The 17,466-nt window shown below is 35.9% G+C and overlaps 2 protein-coding genes across 10 annotated transcripts; both read left to right on the top strand.

Moving 5' to 3' along the window:
• The first annotated feature begins 816 nt into the window (after nt 1-816).
• On the top strand, nt 817-8,444 carry LOC105171627 (acylamino-acid-releasing enzyme). 3 transcript variants are annotated; one of them, XM_088885737.1, is made up of 18 exons: nt 817-980; nt 2,291-2,466; nt 2,577-2,886; nt 3,300-3,521; nt 3,600-3,809; nt 3,945-4,016; nt 4,443-4,581; nt 4,841-4,992; nt 5,083-5,165; nt 5,251-5,372; nt 5,466-5,544; nt 5,830-6,007; nt 6,790-6,850; nt 6,940-7,062; nt 7,196-7,393; nt 7,513-7,581; nt 7,850-7,926; nt 8,012-8,444. In XM_088885737.1, the coding sequence occupies exons 1-18, from the start codon at nt 832-834 to the stop codon at nt 8,073-8,075; spliced, it is 2,484 nt and encodes an 827-aa protein (XP_088741863.1). In that variant the 5' UTR covers nt 817-831; the 3' UTR covers nt 8,076-8,444. The 3 variants fall into 3 exon arrangements, with proteins under 3 accessions (XP_088741863.1, XP_088741861.1, XP_088741862.1); XM_088885735.1 differs by having other exon boundaries at nt 818-980; nt 3,942-4,016; XM_088885736.1 differs by having other exon boundaries at nt 818-980; nt 2,294-2,466; nt 3,942-4,016.
• Nucleotides 8,445-9,367: 923 nt separating this feature from the next.
• On the top strand, nt 9,368-17,258 carry LOC105171628 (acylamino-acid-releasing enzyme). Of its 7 annotated transcripts, none has more exons than XM_011092795.3 (18): nt 9,368-9,472; nt 10,256-10,428; nt 10,573-10,882; nt 11,646-11,867; nt 11,948-12,154; nt 12,301-12,372; nt 12,505-12,643; nt 13,125-13,276; nt 13,372-13,454; nt 13,547-13,668; nt 13,753-13,831; nt 14,997-15,174; nt 15,542-15,602; nt 15,713-15,835; nt 16,034-16,231; nt 16,405-16,473; nt 16,691-16,767; nt 16,840-17,258. In XM_011092795.3, the coding sequence occupies exons 2-18, from the start codon at nt 10,278-10,280 to the stop codon at nt 16,901-16,903; spliced, it is 2,307 nt and encodes a 768-aa protein (XP_011091097.2). In that variant the 5' UTR covers nt 9,368-9,472; nt 10,256-10,277; the 3' UTR covers nt 16,904-17,258. The 7 variants fall into 7 exon arrangements, with proteins under 7 accessions (XP_011091097.2, XP_011091096.2, XP_088741865.1 ...); XM_011092794.3 differs by having other exon boundaries at nt 9,433-9,565; XM_011092793.3 differs by lacking the exon at nt 9,368-9,472 and adding an exon at nt 9,481-9,656.
• Nucleotides 17,259-17,466: the final 208 nt, after the last annotated feature.

A 17,466-nucleotide genomic window follows, 5' to 3' on the forward strand; every position in this document is an offset into this window, starting at 1 on the left:
GCTTTTACTCAGCTGGGCCTCTCTTAATATCATTTGGGCCATATACTTTACAGATTATGTGAGAAAAATATCCATGTTAATATTGTTGCTTGGAATATATTTATGTCGTAAATATATTTAAAGTTCATATTGAATTGGGGTGGGTCAAAATATTCGTATAAAGAAAGTGAATCCTAACATATTCGTAATTTGAAATAGAGTTAGCATATAAGTCTTGATATAATATTTCAAAAGATTGTCCCATCCCACACTTACAAACATAATTTTTCTTTACTTCCCATGAATTCGCTTAAAGATTAATTTTGGTAAATGACACTTTTAATTCTATAGAATAAGCGGTTCAATACTTTTAGGTCTATAATTTTAAAATGGTTCTAAAATTTAAAAAATCTCTAAACATTTTGTCCTGTGCTTTACATAGTTTTAAAATGGTCTAAAAAATAAAAAAAACTCAACACATTTAGTCTCATAGACCCCATAAAGCAATGACTAAATGCCTTTAGTTTTTTTTAATTTTAAAACCATTTTAAAATTCTCATAAAGCAAGATTAAATGTATCGAGTTTTTTAATTTTAAAATTATTTTAAAAAATTTGTAAAACAGATAATTAAATACGTCGAAATCCCTTTTGTATGGGATTCAAAGCGTATTATTTTATTTCTTTGTAAATAGAGTGGCAGAAACCCTTAAAAGAAAGGAAAAAATATTTTATTTGTCCCAATTTCTCTCCAAAATAAATGTTGATGTTTCAAGAATCTAAAAAGGCACAAAATTATGTACACACTTGATAGTCCTCCACTTATAAGGCAAAAATAATTTCTAATCCTGCCTATGACGAATCTGATACCACCACTCCATTTCACCACTTCAACACTCACAACTCAGTTAAACTCCGCCTTCCTCTCTTTCTCCTCACTCTCTCTTTTCCGCTATAGAAAACCATTCTTCTCGTCCAGACCCTTTTCCCATCTCTGCTTCAGGTACTCTTTCATACCCTTCCTATCCCCATTTTATCTTATTGCATTTTTTTGCTACTGTAAATATCGTGTTTGTATATTGCGTTGACTTCTGTTTTTTGTTAATCCCTCAGTGACATTTATTGTATGAAAGCGCAAATTATGTTGCTGCTGTGTATTTTTGATATGTGTCTTGTTTGTTTTGTTCTTGTGTAGGATTTTTGAGTTCAACTTTCTTAGAAGTTTATGACTTCTTTCTTGGTTGTGTGTGCATTCTGTAATCTTTCTGTAATTGCAGTCGAGTTTTTGTGGGTTCTTGGAGTTTGGACGTTTTCTTACTTATAATGATTGAAAGATAGGATTTTGATTGTTTGTGTCAGCTGTGCACACTTGCTGGATAGTTCATGTGTTTGCTGTTACATTTATGCTCTTTTGTGTTGTGTTTGAGTTTTGTATCACTCTAATTCCTCCTATTTAATTTTGGATAAAAATTATCAACACAAAGTATAGCACGATCCAAAAGGATATTTTAGTTGGCTGCTAAGTTCATAAAATTTCATAAAGTCACATGTTGAAGATAAAACTATGAATTTTGTTTTATAAATTCCAAATACCCTACATTTATTATAGTAAGATTTTCAACTTAAAAAACTATTGTTTGAATGGTCTAAATGTCCTTGGAATTAGAAGTTGTTCAGGTTATTTTTGCAACATGACCGTTTTTCTTAGAAGACTTTTAGAAGATAAATATGAATATAGAAATTCTAAAACTTGTAGGGGAATTCATAGATACATTAAATACTTTAAGTAAAAGTTTTAGATAAAGGTTAACTCATTAAATTAATTGAAAATATTCTGAAATGCAAACTCCTAGTTCTGATCAAGCTTATATATAACTTCTCGTTTCTGACTATTTTTTAATTTTCTAATGAGTTAATTGTTACCTTGAATTTTTAATATGAAATTTTCATTGTGTTTGGTTACTATCACATACTCTTTTAGACTCTTTTCTTATGTACCATATTTTGTGAGATTCTTAAATGGAACCATCACGCTATACAATGCTAATCTTAACAAAATTTAATAGGTAGAGCACTGAGAAATTTTCATGAAACAAATCTAGGTAGAATTTTTCTCTCCTATGTTCTCCTCCTTTACCACTATACCTCTCAAGTTTGAAGTTTGTATGTTTATGATTTCAATTTAAACATCAGGTTGATACTCCTTCAATTTTCCACTGAGAAGCATTCTATGCTTCATATATTCCTACCTAATCTTCCAAGTTCCAACACAATATAAATCTTTAGTGACTTCCGTCTTTGTAACATTTGCAGCAGAGTTTCATCAGTTCTAACAGTAATGGATGATGCTGGAGGCACCCCCACAAAACAAATACCAGTAGGTCTAGATGCAGCTACACTAGAAGAGTATGCTTCTGTTTCTAAGTTGCTCCAAGAATTCACGGATATATCTACCATTGATAAAGCATGGACTTTTAAATCAGCGACTGGTATGGCTGCTCCATTTTGTTTCAAGTTTATTCCGTTCTGCTTCATCATATTAATTTTCCACTCCACATGTTTGACTCGCTACTGTTTGTTCATGTAAATTTTTCTGCAGACAATGTTTCTCGTGCTATGTTTGTAATTAGCCAACCAAATCTTTTGTCTAACAAGAGAAGAAAATCCATATTATCCAGTCATATTTTACAAAAGGGTAACGACTCCGTAAGTTTTCACTGGGCCCAATTCCCTATTGAGATGACTGGGGTGTCTGCCATGGTTCCCTCTCCATCAGGATCAAAGCTTCTCGTTATTCGAAATTCTGAAGGTGACTCTCCAACTCACTTTGAAGTATGGGATCCATCTCAAGTTAAGAAGGAGTTTGCTATTCCCCGCTCTACCCATGGATCTGTGTATTCAGATGGATGGTAAATATACTTTGTTGAATTAGATTATGTTCTTGCTACTCCTGTGAATTTTGTCTTGAAGGAAAGTGAAAATCAACATAAAGTAAAAGAACTATCTCGTTTTTAAAATTGTCATACTTACAATCCTACATTAATAGTTAAAAAGATTTTTCATTCTTGCAAAAGATTTTAATACGTAGAAGTAGTATCCAACATATCAGGCTTGTCTGGTGATAATTTTACCAATATGTTGAAATCAGAGGGAGAAGGATGAAATATTCCGTCTTTTCATGCTTATACGACACTTGTTACAGCCAATTCAAATACAACTTTCAACTTTTGACGAATTTTAATTGGTTCAAATGAGATGGGCCACAAAAAAGTTTTGCCTTACCTTTCTGTTCTCGCTATTTCAATATATCTTCTGGTGGCAGGTTTGAAGGCATTTCATGGAATGCAGATGAAACTGTCATAGCTTATGTTGCTGAAGAACCCGATCCTCCCAAGCCTACATTTACTGGTTTTGGTTATAAAAAGGAGGGCAATACAGATAAGGATTGTGGTAGCTGGAAGGGTCAAGGTGATTGGGAAGAGGACTGGGGAGAAACTTATGCTGGGAAAAGGCAGCCGGCTCTCTTTGTTATTGACATTAGCAGGTATAACTCGTTGCATATGAGATGTAATTCTTGATAAGTTAACTGTTTCTGGATGAAGTCCTAAAACAAACACTGCAGTGGAGAGGTACTGGCTGTCCCAGGAGTAGGAAGGAAATTGAGTGTTGGGCAAGTTGTATGGGATCCGTCAGTTCAAGGCCAGCAGTATCTGGTCTTTGTTGGGTGGCCTTCAGATACTAGGAAGTTAGGCATCAAATATTGCTACAATAGGCCTTGTGCCTTGTACGCAGTCAAGGCACCATTGTTCAAATCAGAAGCAAGTGTAACCAAGTATGGTATAAGCTATGAGCCAAACTTATTTATTCAGTGAATATTGATTCTTTTGCTTTTATCTCTCACGGGGAATATATGAAGATGGTTCACTTGTATGCTCTTGATTTGGTTTCTTTGTATTATCCTCAGAAGTAATGAAGCTGAAGATTCACTCATCATTAAGCTCACCCAAAGCATAAGTAGTGCATTCTTTCCATGTTTCAGGTACGTAGAATGGCGACCTACAGACAAAAGGATAATTATATTGATACTCCCAGCATAATGAAAATATAGAAATGATCCCTTTATATTATTACATTGATTGCTCAGGATAGTCAGAATAGTAGCCCGATGAAGCCTGAAGACTTATTTTCCTTTTCCCTGACAACTAAAAAGAATAAATAAATTGAACAAAAAGTAAAATGATGGTTTTGATGTAGGTGTCAATGTAATGCCTCGAAGGTTTTCGGTATTTTGACCATTTTGCTGGGGGTATCAACGTAATTATTCCTAAAGATAAATACATCATACTGATGTTCTATTGAGTCATCCAGGCTCTAGTGTGCAGTGTTAATCTCCTATGACTCTTTAAGTCTCTGCAATCATCCTACTTAAAAGTCCCTTCCTAACAATTGCTTTTTGTATCTCCAGTCCGGATGGGAAGTTCCTCGTATTTTTATCTGCAAAAAGTTCTGTAGATTCTGGGGCACATTCTGCAACAGAATCACTTCATAAAGTTGAGTGGCCCTCAGATGGAAAACTGGCTGCATCCTTGAAAATTATTGATGTGGTATGCTCTTCTTTTATTAGCTTTCAAATGATAAATACCATAAAGGAATTAACAAACAGATGGGAATTGTGCATCTCCCTGGATTTCCACTGCATTAATAAATTTTTACATTTGACTGGTTTATTCTGATATTTGTTTGCTGATGATCAAAGGAGAAGTTCTTGACTGAGAAAAAGTTTGGGGAGCACTGTTTAGTGTATGTATACTTTGTGCTGCTTCTCCACATTTATTATGTCCTGTCCTCTGTTTTATCTTTTAGGTTCCTGTCGTGATGTGTCCTGAGGATGGCTGCTTTCCTGGGCTTTATTGCTCTAAGTTTCTTACTAGACCATGGCTTTCTGATGGACATACAATGGTTTTATCGTCTTATTGGGGTAGTACTCAAAAGATACTTTCAGTGGATGTATTAAGGTAACCCAGACATGTGATAATCAATCTCAAATATACCCGAAACCTAGTAATTCTCTGTTCTGTGTAGTAAAAATGGCACCTTATTTACAGTGGACAAGTATCTCGAATCAGTCCGGATAACTCAAATTCTTCTTGGGATGTCCTTGCACTAGATGGTGACAATATTATTGCTGGTAGGAGGGAGTACTTGTTTGAATGGGGTTATCCATTTTTTTGCTCTTACTACATTCAATAATTTTGATTTGCTGTCTTTTAAAGTATGCAGTGGTCTTACTGATATTCCTGCAACCAAGTACGGTTGTCCGCTTGGGAAGTTAGCTGCAGATGCCAAATGGAATTGGCTGGATGTATCAACCCCCACAAGCCAATGCTCTGAGAAGGTATCTTGATCATTTTCTGCATATTCGAACTTTTCTACTTTATACATGCTGGCAGCACAGAGCTCATTACTATCCTGTTATGATTTTATGCAGGTTTTATCTTTGTTGGCATCTCTACAATTTGATATCATTAAGATTCCAGTCAGGAATGTCTCTGAGAACCTTACAAAAGGTGCTTTGACAAGAATTTTTTAAAGCATGTCTATATGTTCTGTGAAAGAGAACAGAGTACTATTCCTTATGATTTCTATCCATTTCTAGGGGATCTCTTCTAGTGATTACCTGATACTTGCAGTTTTAGGAGAATATTACTGTTGAACTATAATCGAGAAGTAATACTGAGAAGACAGGCAGGATGAAATGAAAAACAAGATAATGAATCCGTTTATCTTTACTCATGTTGTTTGAGATAATCCGATTTAATTATTCATCTCTTTGAACCTTTACTTTGTACAAGGTGCAAACAAACCAATTGAAGCTATATATGTATCCTCGAAGTCCAGGAAGTCTGACTCCCCTGATCCATTAATTGTCATCCTTCATGGAGGTCCTCACTCTGTCTTTCTGTCAAGCTTCTCAAAGTCCTCTGCTTTCCTAGCCTCACTTGGTTACAGCTTGCTCATTGTGAATTATAGGTAAGCAGCAGGGAACCCATTTCCTTTCTTTTTTCTCAAATACATTACTAAAATCAGCGCTTCCCTTTATTTGAGTACGTAGGGAGATGAATTGATATGTAAGTTGGTTTTTGGTTTCAACAGTGCTAGTGTATTTCCCATAGTTCATATGAACTTTGAGAGGCATATTCCATCTATATCAGTGAATTAAAAAGTTAGGAGCACGCCATTATAATTTTCCATTGTTTTGATTGTAAGTGATAAGACTTCTAACTTCGTTCCAGACCTTTTGTTGGATAGCCATTGTTTTATCTCAGTGTTGTGTAACCTGTCCATGTTTGATTTCTAGAAAGATTCATGTGAAGGTGCAACTTTGCTGCATTTATAACATGCATGTTTCGTGGATATTGTTATGGACAGTTAAGGGGTGTATTCCATTTTGCGCAAGTAGTTATGTGTTCAGACTATTTGGCCATTCGAGATTCTGTGCCTAGTCTTTTACCTGATTGAGTGTTTATGCAACAGAAGCAGTTTTTATTTCCCCATACATCATTATTTGGGCACGTAACAGTTGAGAATCATGAAGGGCAACCTGTCTCTTCATGATATACAACTTTCCATTCAGTTCAGTTATGAAAATTATGAAAAATGGGACATGCCTTGGACTGGAATAATTGATGAATCTCTACGTTTCCTATCAGGCTAATATACCGCTGTTATACTTCAAATATTAATGGTTATATCACAGAATCTTTTAAATCTGCTTCTGAATCAAGCATTTTCTATTTGACTTTGTTCTGCAGAGGTTCTTTAGGATTTGGTGAGGAAGCATTGCAGTCTCTTCCAGGAAAAATTGGGTCTCAGGTATTTGTCTGTAGCTCACATGGTATCCACATTTACAAGCGAAAGTCAGATATCATAAAGGTTACTATGTCTTCTCGCTGCTTACGCAGGATGTCAGTGATGTACTCACAGCTATAGACCATGTCATTGACAAAGGACTTGCAGATCCATCTAAAGTAGCAGTTCTTGGTGGTTCCCATGGTGGATTCTTGACGACGCACTTGATTGGCCAGGTCGCCTGGTTATCCCACTACTAACTTTTTCCTTATCTATGTTACTTTTACTTGCCACATGAATCAGATGAGTTAATCTCCTTGTTGATTGACTAATTGCTGATGTCGGGAAATTCTTTTGTTGTCTCTTCAGGCACCAGAGAGGTTTGCTGCAGCAGCAGCTAGGAACCCTGTGTGCAACCTCTCTCTGATGGTCGGGACAACTGATATTCCTGATTGGTGCTACTTTGAGGCGTATGGAAGTGAGGGAAAATCTATCTTTACAGAATCCCCTTCACCTGAACACCTTGCTTTGTTTTACAGCAAGTCTCCAATTTCTCACATCTCAAAGGTTTGATTCTATTGCAAAATTCTCAAACTCTTATTTCACTATTCCCGGTTCTCTGCTTGTTTTCTCCCATGCATGAACATCGAGCCTCGGGTACATTGTTTATGCTGAATATACTGCAGGTCAAAACTCCCACGCTCTTCCTTCTTGGCGCTCAGGACCTTCGTGTGCCAGTTTCCAATGGAATACAAGTAAGACCTCATATTATCAGCTGGACTTAAAATGAAACCAACAATACAATTCCACTTAAATCTCTGCATATCTTATACGGCTTTTAAGATGATAACATGAGTTAGCCATCCAATTCACATTTTTGTCCCACATAAGCAACCAATCTTAGATATGGAAACTACCAACTATTTTCGTGGTTGATAGGTTGCCCTGACTTTGATACTTTCTGTCTGTGTGATGTCGAATTTGTCATGCTCTTCTAATCGCTTCCATTTTTCATGAATTTAGTATGCAAGAGCACTAAAGGAGAAAGGAGTCGAGACGAAGGTGATTGTGTTTCCCCACGATATACACGGCATTGATAGGTAAACCATACGCACTAAACTAAGTTTCACTCTAAGTCTCTAACATGCGCACAGGTTGGAGTTTGATACAACCTTTTTCTCGCAGACCACAGTCGGACTTCGAGAGCTTCCTTAACATTGCAGTATGGTTCAAGAAATATTGCAGATAGCAGCTCTATGTTTATATCTGCTGCAATAACTGCAGATATTGACTATATTACAAGTCTTCACGTACACTTAAGTACCTGAGTTGGAACTTGTCAGAAAGCCCATTGTCCGTCTTTTGGATATTCACCGAGCTCCCTTTCTGGTCGGAGCCTATCAGACGATCTCGTTGAATTGTTTCTTCCAAAATTTGCTCCAGTTCTCAGGGAGAAAATGACTGGGGTCCTTTTCTTGATTTTCATATTTCAGAATGAAGAAGCAAACCAACAGTATACTAATAAATTGTTGATCCTGTGATTAGTGAGATGTAGTTTAAGACTTTTGTCAAGAAGAGTACGAAGCTTTTGGAGTCCCACTTATTGGGATGGGTTTAACTTTTTGGCTTCCGGCCCCAATGGAATTAGATTCGTCACAGAAACATAAAAATAAACCAACCAAGAATGATTAATTTTCTTTTAGGGATAATTAACTCGTATCTTTTGGGATTTGTTAAAATTATATTTAGTATTTTTGAGGTTTGCTCTCGTCTACCAAATAGGTTCATTCATTAGGCAAGATTTATTGAATTTGTTGATATTAATAAAAAATTAAAAATTAATATTGATTTATTGTAGGTTAAATAATTCTTGTATGACGAAATTACTTTTATAATGGTGAAGTTATACTTTTATACATGCATTAATGTGTGGATATGCATAAGGGTAGTGTGATCATAAAAATATTTATTTGATTTGTAATTAATCAGAAATAAGTCAATCAAGGAAAATATAGATTTTTATGATATTCTTTTAATTAATATTAGTAAATTTGATAAATTTTGATTAATAAAAAATTAATTTATTTATTACAAAAAAATAATTTTTAAGAGTATTAAATATAATATTTTTGAAATTATTAAAATTTATGTATAATTATATCAAAATGCAAGAATGGAAATGTAATTATCCCTTTCTTGTAATTGGATATAAACGACAACTGTAATTTGTAATTACATAGTTTTGTCTTTTCTTGCAAACAAGAAACAACTCAAAATTCCATTTTTTTTTTTAAACTTTTTGTCCCTTAATTATATGCATGTAATATTTTAGGCCCTCAGATTATTATAATATATTTGCGGCCTCTAAGTGAAAACTATAATTTACTTTTAACTTTTACCCAAATTGGCAAAGCATTTGAATAAAATATTGCAAGTTTAAACTTATTCCTTCAACTTAATATTGGAATCTTAGACAACTTAATGATTTTAAAAATAAATTATTATTTTAATATGTTTATTACATTTATGACAAAATTGGTTTGAGAACAATAGTTTTAAATCTTGAAAAACGAGAGCATAAGAACATGTTATCAATTTTCCGACACTTTTTTTTCCATACATATATTTGCAATTTCCATGTTTTCGGTAAATAATTGCTCAACTTTGGTTATTTCAACTTTCAGCGTGGGGAGGTGTCTCTAATTAAGAAAAAAATTGTCTGAGACTTTTAGAGAGTTGGTATTGATAATACGATATTCTTTACGTATTTATTTATGTCATTTTAGTTAAATCCCAGTATTCAGTAACTCTGATTTCATGTGAAAGAATGGTATGTTGGGTGTATTTTTTATGCTTTATTATGCTTTTATGCAGGATTTTTGAATTTTACTTTCTAAGAAGTTTATGGATTCATGGTTGTGTGCGGACATTTTGTGGTTTTACTGTAATGTTAGTGGATGTTATGTGGGTTCTTGAAAATTGGAAGGTTTTGTTGTTGAAAATGATAAATAAGATATAAGGTTTTTGATGCTGGCATGTAGTTTTGCTTGCTTTTCTTTTGCATCTTTATTTGTTGAGTTTACAATTTTACATATGAAGTAAGTGTACTATTGAGGAGGCCGCTGATGATTTGGCTGGAAACTGTGGATGATATATGGGTCTCAAATTTATGCAACGGAGTAAAGATGTATAATATTTATGTAGTAATTAACCAAGACTTGTTCTTTCAACTGTTTTGATCTTCCAAGTCTTCAGGGAAGTGTGCTTCTGATTTTATATCAAATAATGAGGGGCTTCTGTGGTTCAGGTTTTGAGATGGAAAATAGAATCCCGACGGTTGTATTGAGAGGCGTCCCTGCTTCAATTTTCTACCCTATTTTTCATCTTACCATCAATCATTTAACTATTTTCATTTATATGTATTCTTAGAAGTAAATCAGTCCTATCAATCATGGACGATGTTGGAGGCAGACCCATAAAACAGATCCTAGAAGGTTTAGATGCAGCTAGTGAAGAAGAATTTGCTTCTCTGTCTAAGTTGCTCCAAGAATTCACAGATATCCCGACCATTGATAAAGCATGGACTTTTAAATCTGAAACCGGTACAACTGTTTGATTTGTTCACATTATTCTATTCTTTTTTGTACTTCATTTTTCACTCCTTATGTTTTATCTCTTGTTGAAGCAAACATGTTTGACTTGCTACTTTTTTATCTTCATGGTCCTCTTGTTTTGTTTTCCTACAGAGGGTGGTTCTTCTGCCATGTTTTTGATCAGCCAACCAGATCTTTTGTCTAATAAAATGAGGAAATCCATATTATCCAGTCACATTTTACAAAAAAGTAACAACTCCGTAAGTTTTCATTGGGCCCCATTCCCTATTGAGATGACTGGTGTGTCTGCCGTGGTTCCCTCTCCATCAGGATCAAAGCTTCTTGTTATTCGAAATTCTGAAGGCGATTCTCCAACTCACTTTGAAATATGGGATCAATCTCAAGTTAAGAAGGAGTTTGCTATTCCCCGCTCTATCCATGGATCTGTATATTCAGATGGATGGTAAATATACTGTTCCAAGTACTTACTAGAGTGTGTTCTGACCATTATTCAGAGGACAAGTAAAGAACAAATAAGGGGGAAGAAAACAAGGTAAATAATATGTGTATATCAAAGTCGCCATAGCTTAAAATCCTATATGAAAGTTGAAAAAGATCCCAGTCTAAGTAGTTAACAGTGCCAACACATTTCATTTTTATGATTGTGTCAATATCCTCAAATTATGGGAAAAACAGTCAAATTTCGACCTTTTCAAAGTTATGCAGATTCTAAAGCAATTTAAGTTCTGTGGTCCACTCCCGTGAATTTTATTTGCGTGAAAGGAGCTGGACTATTTGTGTTATCTTATGTTTGAACAGAATAAACTTTCATTGGTTGGATAAACAATATGAAGATGCAATTTATATTTCTTATGCTACCTTTCCACTATTTTGCTCACCTGAATGAAATATATCGGACAATTGCCATCACATCCTCCACCTCTCGATCCCTCTTCCTTATAATAGAATTGAGCTTTGAGTTTTATTCAGCTGTTCATTTCCTTCAATATGAAATAATGAACTGAATAGGTTCAATTCCTATTCAATTAACAGTAACTAGGGTCACTAACACGTACACTAAGGTTAAAGTTTATATTCTTGTACTGGATGGTTAATTATTTTCATGTGGGTGGCTGGGTGCATACATTACCTTCACATGTATTTCCAATTCATTCTCCTGCATATGTTGGTGGAAATAGTTCACTTTTATATTCCTCTGGTGTCAGGTTTGAGGGAATTTCATGGAACTTAGATGAAACTGTCATAGCTTATGTTGCTGAAGAACCTGATTCCCCCAAACCAACATTTAGTAGTTTTGGGTACAAAAAAGAGAGTACGGCAGATAAGGAATTTGGCAGTTGGAAGGGTCAAGGTGATTGGGAAGAGGACTGGGGCGAAACTTATGCTGGGAAAAGGCAGCCAGCTCTTTTTGTTATCGACATTTGCTGGTATAACTAGTTGCATATGTGCTGTAATTCTTGATGAGTTAACTGCTTCAAGAATCAATTCTAAAACAAATATTCGGTAGTGGAGAGGTACGTGCTGTCACAGGAGTAGGAAGGGACTTGAGTGTTGGGCAAGTTGTATGGGCTCCATCAGTGGAAGATCAGCAATATCTGGTTTTTGTTGGGTGGCCAAGTACAAGGAAGTTTGGTGTCAAATATTGCAGCAACAGGCCTTGTGCCTTGTATGCAGTCAAAGCACCATCTTTCATATCAGAAGCTAGTGCAACTAGGTAGTATACAAGCTATAAGTAAAATGATTGTTTATTTCACTAAATTTCAATTCCTTTTTTCATCTTTTATGATAACCATAAGAATATTTGGATACAGTTCACTGCCTTTTTATGCGCTTGATTTGGTATTTTCTGTTTATCCTCAGAAGTAATGCAGCTGATTCGCTCATAATTAATCTGACTCAGAGCATAAGTAGTGCGTTATTTCCATGTTTCAGGTATGTAGGACAGCCACTTTTATATGAATACATCCTAATAATATTGCAATAGGGCAACTAGGCTCCAGTTTTCGGCATCAATCCTATGCAATTCTTCAAGATTTTGTAATCATCCTCCGTCTCTATCTTCAGCCAAGATGGGAAGTTCTTAGTATTTTTATCTGCGAAAAGTGCTGTTGATTCTGGGGCGCATTTGGCAACGGATTCACTTCATAAGATCGAGTGGCCATCTGATGGAAATCTGGGCCCATTCTTGAAAATTATTGACGTGGTATTCTCCTTTTCTATTAATTTCTAAATAACTGCAACAGGAATTAGCTAACATATGGACATTGTGAACTGTCATCACATGCTTTCATATTATGTTATGATGTCCTCTTCTGATGCTCATGAGAAGAAGTTCTTAAGTTGTGAATGGCGCGTGCTCAAATTGAATATTGCCTCTCTTAAGGTCTTCATTCTGGAATTGAAGTGGGAATTTGGAGCTGATGCCGCCATGCTGGAACATAAAAGTTTTTAAAACTCTTAGCTCTCTTAGGTATCAAAGGAAATTTCTTGGTACCTAAAGAACTTCATAACTTAAACCATTCCAACCTATTCTATGATCAGCTAAATTTTTCCATCAAACTAATTGAGCGATGTGGTTGCTCCTTGTTCACCACAGTCATTTTCAAGTGAAAAAATGGTGGGAAGTATGTGTACTCAGGGCTGTTTCTCCACATTTATTGTCCTATCCTCTGTGCTACCTTTAGGTTCCTGTTGTCGTGTGCCCTGAGGATGGCTGCTTTCCTGGGCTTTATTGCTCTAAGTTTCTTGACAAGCCATGGCTTTCTGATGGGCATACAATGGTTTTATCTTCTGTTTGGGGCAGTACTCAAATAATACTCTCAGTGGATGTGTTAAGGTAAACCAGACCTGTTTTGATCAATCTCAAATACGTATATACAACTTAGTCAATCTCTCTTATTCAGTACAAATGGCACCTTTTGTGATTTACAGTGGACAAGTATCACGAATCAGCCCAAACAATTCAGACTTCTCCTGGGATGTCCTTGCATTGGATGGTGACAATATTATTGCCAGTAGGAGAAAAAAGCTTATTTTGGAATGGGTGTTATTGATTTTCAGCACGCACCACATTTAAGTTCTTTCATATTTGTTTTTGGCTTTGAAGCATGCAGTAGTCCAGTTGATATTCCGGAAATTAAGTATGGTAGTCTCGTTGAGAAGATTTCCGTGGATGCGAAATGGAGTTGGCAGGATGTTTTAACTCCCTCAACCAAATGCTCGGAAAGGGTATCTTGTCTTTCCTTTCTATTATACAAACTTTCTGTTGTGCACATACTTCTTATCCTAAACCTCTTCACTTCTTCTATGCAGGTTTTGTCTTCACTCGGATCACTGCAGTTTGATATAATAAAAATTCCAGTCAGAGGTCACTCGGAGAACCTCCCCAAAGGTGCTTTAACATGATGTTTTCATATAGAACAAGTCTCTTCATGCTTTCTGAAGGAGACCGATTTTGGTTACCTCTTTTAGCTGAGTCGGGCATTCTGATTTAGATCAATGCTTTCCTATTGATTGATGTCTGGCCATTACCTGATACTCAAAGTTTCTTGAGAATCTTAATACTGAACTATAGTTGAGATGTGACACTGAGGAGACAGGAAAAAACAATGAGAAACAAGATAATCAAATTCTCATGATTATCCTTATGAGTAAATGAATAAATCAAAACTACCTGAAGATAAATACTTAGATAACACCTACTATTCAGAATACATCCAACATAAAGTAGAAGCATGACAGATGATATAGACTGCCAAGGAGATTTACCTTTTTGCTCCATTACCGTAGTTAAACATTGTATTACTACAGTCGCTCCTCTTTGAGTATGGATCACTTATATTCTTCAAACCCTTCTATGAGGAAATATCAAAGGTTTACTCTCGAAAATACCTGTATGTTGCCAGCTTGGGTTCCTTTTCCTGTATATCCATTATGGTCAGATCAAGTTTAGATTCATAAGTTCATGTGTGGAATAGCCGTATGATATTCCAATCAGAGGTCCCTGTAGCCACTTGAGCAGGGGACGACATGCAAGAAAACTCAATCTTGACGTTAGTACACAGTGTTGAGGCAACTTATTATGACTATCCCTATCAACACAGTTCTCATAGTGAGATTTCTTCACAGATTTCAGTTCCACTTTGTCAGTTATGGCATTAACAATGTACATAAACATGCTGTGGCAAAAGGGAGTTAACCGTGTATATGACTAGCTTTTATAGTACAGTGCTCCCACTGTAGAAAACTGATGATAGAAAATCCTATAAAAGCTTTTATCTTGCTGACAGAAAACAGTGCCGGATTCAAGTGCCATCACATCTGTATAACTGGCTAAAAAAAACCCAATTAGTTTAGGATCTTTTTAAATGTATTATTCGATTTTGCTGCCGAATACATATTGATGGAATTGCTGACTGACTCTTCATGTCTGATACTCTATAAGCTGCTTTTGTGTATTGAAGCTTTTTTGAGCATCTACAACTGCATCGATCTTTAGTTATATTGCTCATATAATCTTGTTTACTCAGCTCTTTAAACCTTTTAATCTGTGATAGGTGCAAGCAAACCATTTGAAGCAATATGTGTATCACCAAAGTGTAAAAAGCCTGAATTGCATTATCCATTAATTGTAATCCTTCATGGAGGTCCTCACGATGTTTCAGTATCAAGCTTCACAAAATCATCTGCTTTTCTTGCCTCACTTGGTTTCGGTTTGCTTATAGTGAATTATAGGTAAGCAGTGGGTGATCCCTTTCTTTTCTTTCTCTTGGAATAGACTATTGGAAGTCAGGGCTTTCCTTTATTTAGAACACAATAGTTGGAAACATGAAGGCATAGTTTATATTAGGTTCATTGAAGGGTAATCTCTTCTTGATGTTTGCTTCCACAATATATTCACGTCAAGGCATGAATTTTGCTGCAAATTTTTTAACATCTGAAACAGACGGGTGATGCCTTAAGATAGCATGATGCTATAAGTTAATGTTTTATTTATATTTTTAGCCCAGCTAATAATTGTTGTTAAATATAAGTGGTTATATCACAAAGAAATGAATGCCACGCCTAACTCGAACACATCCCAATTTCACTTGTTTTGAAGAGGTTCTCTGGGATTTGGCGAGGAAGCGCTGCAGTCTCTTCCAGGGAAAGTAGGGTCGCAGGTACTTATAATTTAACATAATATGCTATTCATGCTCAGAAGTAAAATTGATTGTTTGCTGACTAATTCAGACGCATTAACATTTCCCTATCCTTCTTGATGCTTATGCAGGACGTTGACGATGTACTCACTGCTATAGACCATGCCATTGATAAAGGACTTGCTGATCCATCTAAAATAGCCGTCGTCGGTATTTCCCATGGTGGATTCTTGACAACACACTTGATTGGCCAGGTTTGCGTGGTTCTTCAACTACTACTTTTCTTCACATATATGTATACTTCTACCACTCCGATAATACTTAGCTGAACAGTGCCACTTAGGATTATAATTTTGCGGCCAGACCATGAGTCAGGTCATAATTAGATGAGTTTATCTGCATATTACGCAACTAATTACCGATCTTAGAAACTTGTTTCGTCGTCTCTTCAGGCACCGGACAAGTTTGCCGCTGCAGCAGCTAGAAACCCTGTATGCAACTTTGCTTTGATGGTCGGCACGTCTGATATTCCAGATTGGTGTTTTTTCGAGGTGTATGGAAGTGAGGGAAAATCTATCTTTACTGAGTCCCCTTCAGCCGAAAACCTTGCTTTGTTTCACAGCAAGTCCCCGATATCCCACGTCTCTAAGGTTTGATTTCTGAAGTTAAACCGCAATGCTACTGAAAATTGGAGAAGGCAAATTCAAATATAGTTTAGAGACTGTGTCGAAAGATTCTCTTTGTTAATTCGTTATTTCTTTCTGACGTTCATGTTTATGCAGCCTAGGTAATTTATTCTGCTGAATACTTCTAACTTTTGCAGGTCAAAACTCCGACTCTCTTCCTTCTTGGTGCTCGGGACCTTCGTGTCCCCATTTATGATGGAATACAGGTAAGAACTTGTGTTATAAGCTTAATTTACAATTCCTGTCTATGCTTCTACAACTTTGAAGTTGATAAAAGGATGTTATTGTCTGATTCACCTTTTTGGTCCAACATTAGCAATCAATCTTTGATATGGAACCATAATGTTTCATGCTTTCCGTTGTATGCATGTTGTCCAAATGTGTCATGTGGTAATATAATTGATTCATTTATCTGGCATGTAGTATGCACGAGCATTAAAGGAGAACGGAGTTGAAACCAAGGTGATTATGTTCCCTAACGACGTACATGCCATTAAGAGGTAAAGTCTACTATCCTTATCATGCTAGCCATAAATCGCCGAGTGAAGGCTGATATGTGTTTTTCTTTGCAGACCGCAGTCCGACTTCGAGAGCTTCCTCACTATTGGAGCATGGTTCAAGAAGTACTGTAGATAGTTATGTGATGATACCGCCGAGCAGGAATCTGTCTGTATTTGAAGCGGACGAGTTGAACTTTTTGGCGACCAAGCTCGCCACAACCTCAAGTAAAGAGTTCTTTTTAACTAAAAACTGAAATTATTACCTGTCTGTTACAAGGAGGTCATAAAATATTTCGTGACTTATCTGCCTGGTTTTTACCTTGTATCTGGATAAAAACTGTTTCAACCTATCCAGAAAATCATGTGAGGCATTGATGTTTAAGTAGCATCAATCTGAATACGTGCAAGTCATATGTATTTCCCAATTTATGGGAACTTGACATTTATGTAATTCAGTAATACTCAATAAGAACTTTACTTTTTTCTTTTTCTTTTTCGAACATATAGAGTACTTCCACATGCAATTCTGGAAAACACAAATATAGCATTGCCACCAACATTTCAGGTGTCTTTATTCGTTATGGAGCCACTATCATGTCAGTCAATATAGGACTCCCTAGGAGCTAGAGTATCCAATAGCAGAACACAACGGCTTTAATTCACACCTCCCATCTTACCTTCCATCATTGCAGAATTCTG

The sequence above is a fragment of the Sesamum indicum genome, linkage group LG10 (assembly GCF_026168435.1).
Source record: "Sesamum indicum cultivar Baizhima isolate 11 linkage group LG10, ASM2616843v1, whole genome shotgun sequence".
NCBI classification, from domain to species: domain Eukaryota; kingdom Viridiplantae; phylum Streptophyta; class Magnoliopsida; order Lamiales; family Pedaliaceae; genus Sesamum; species Sesamum indicum.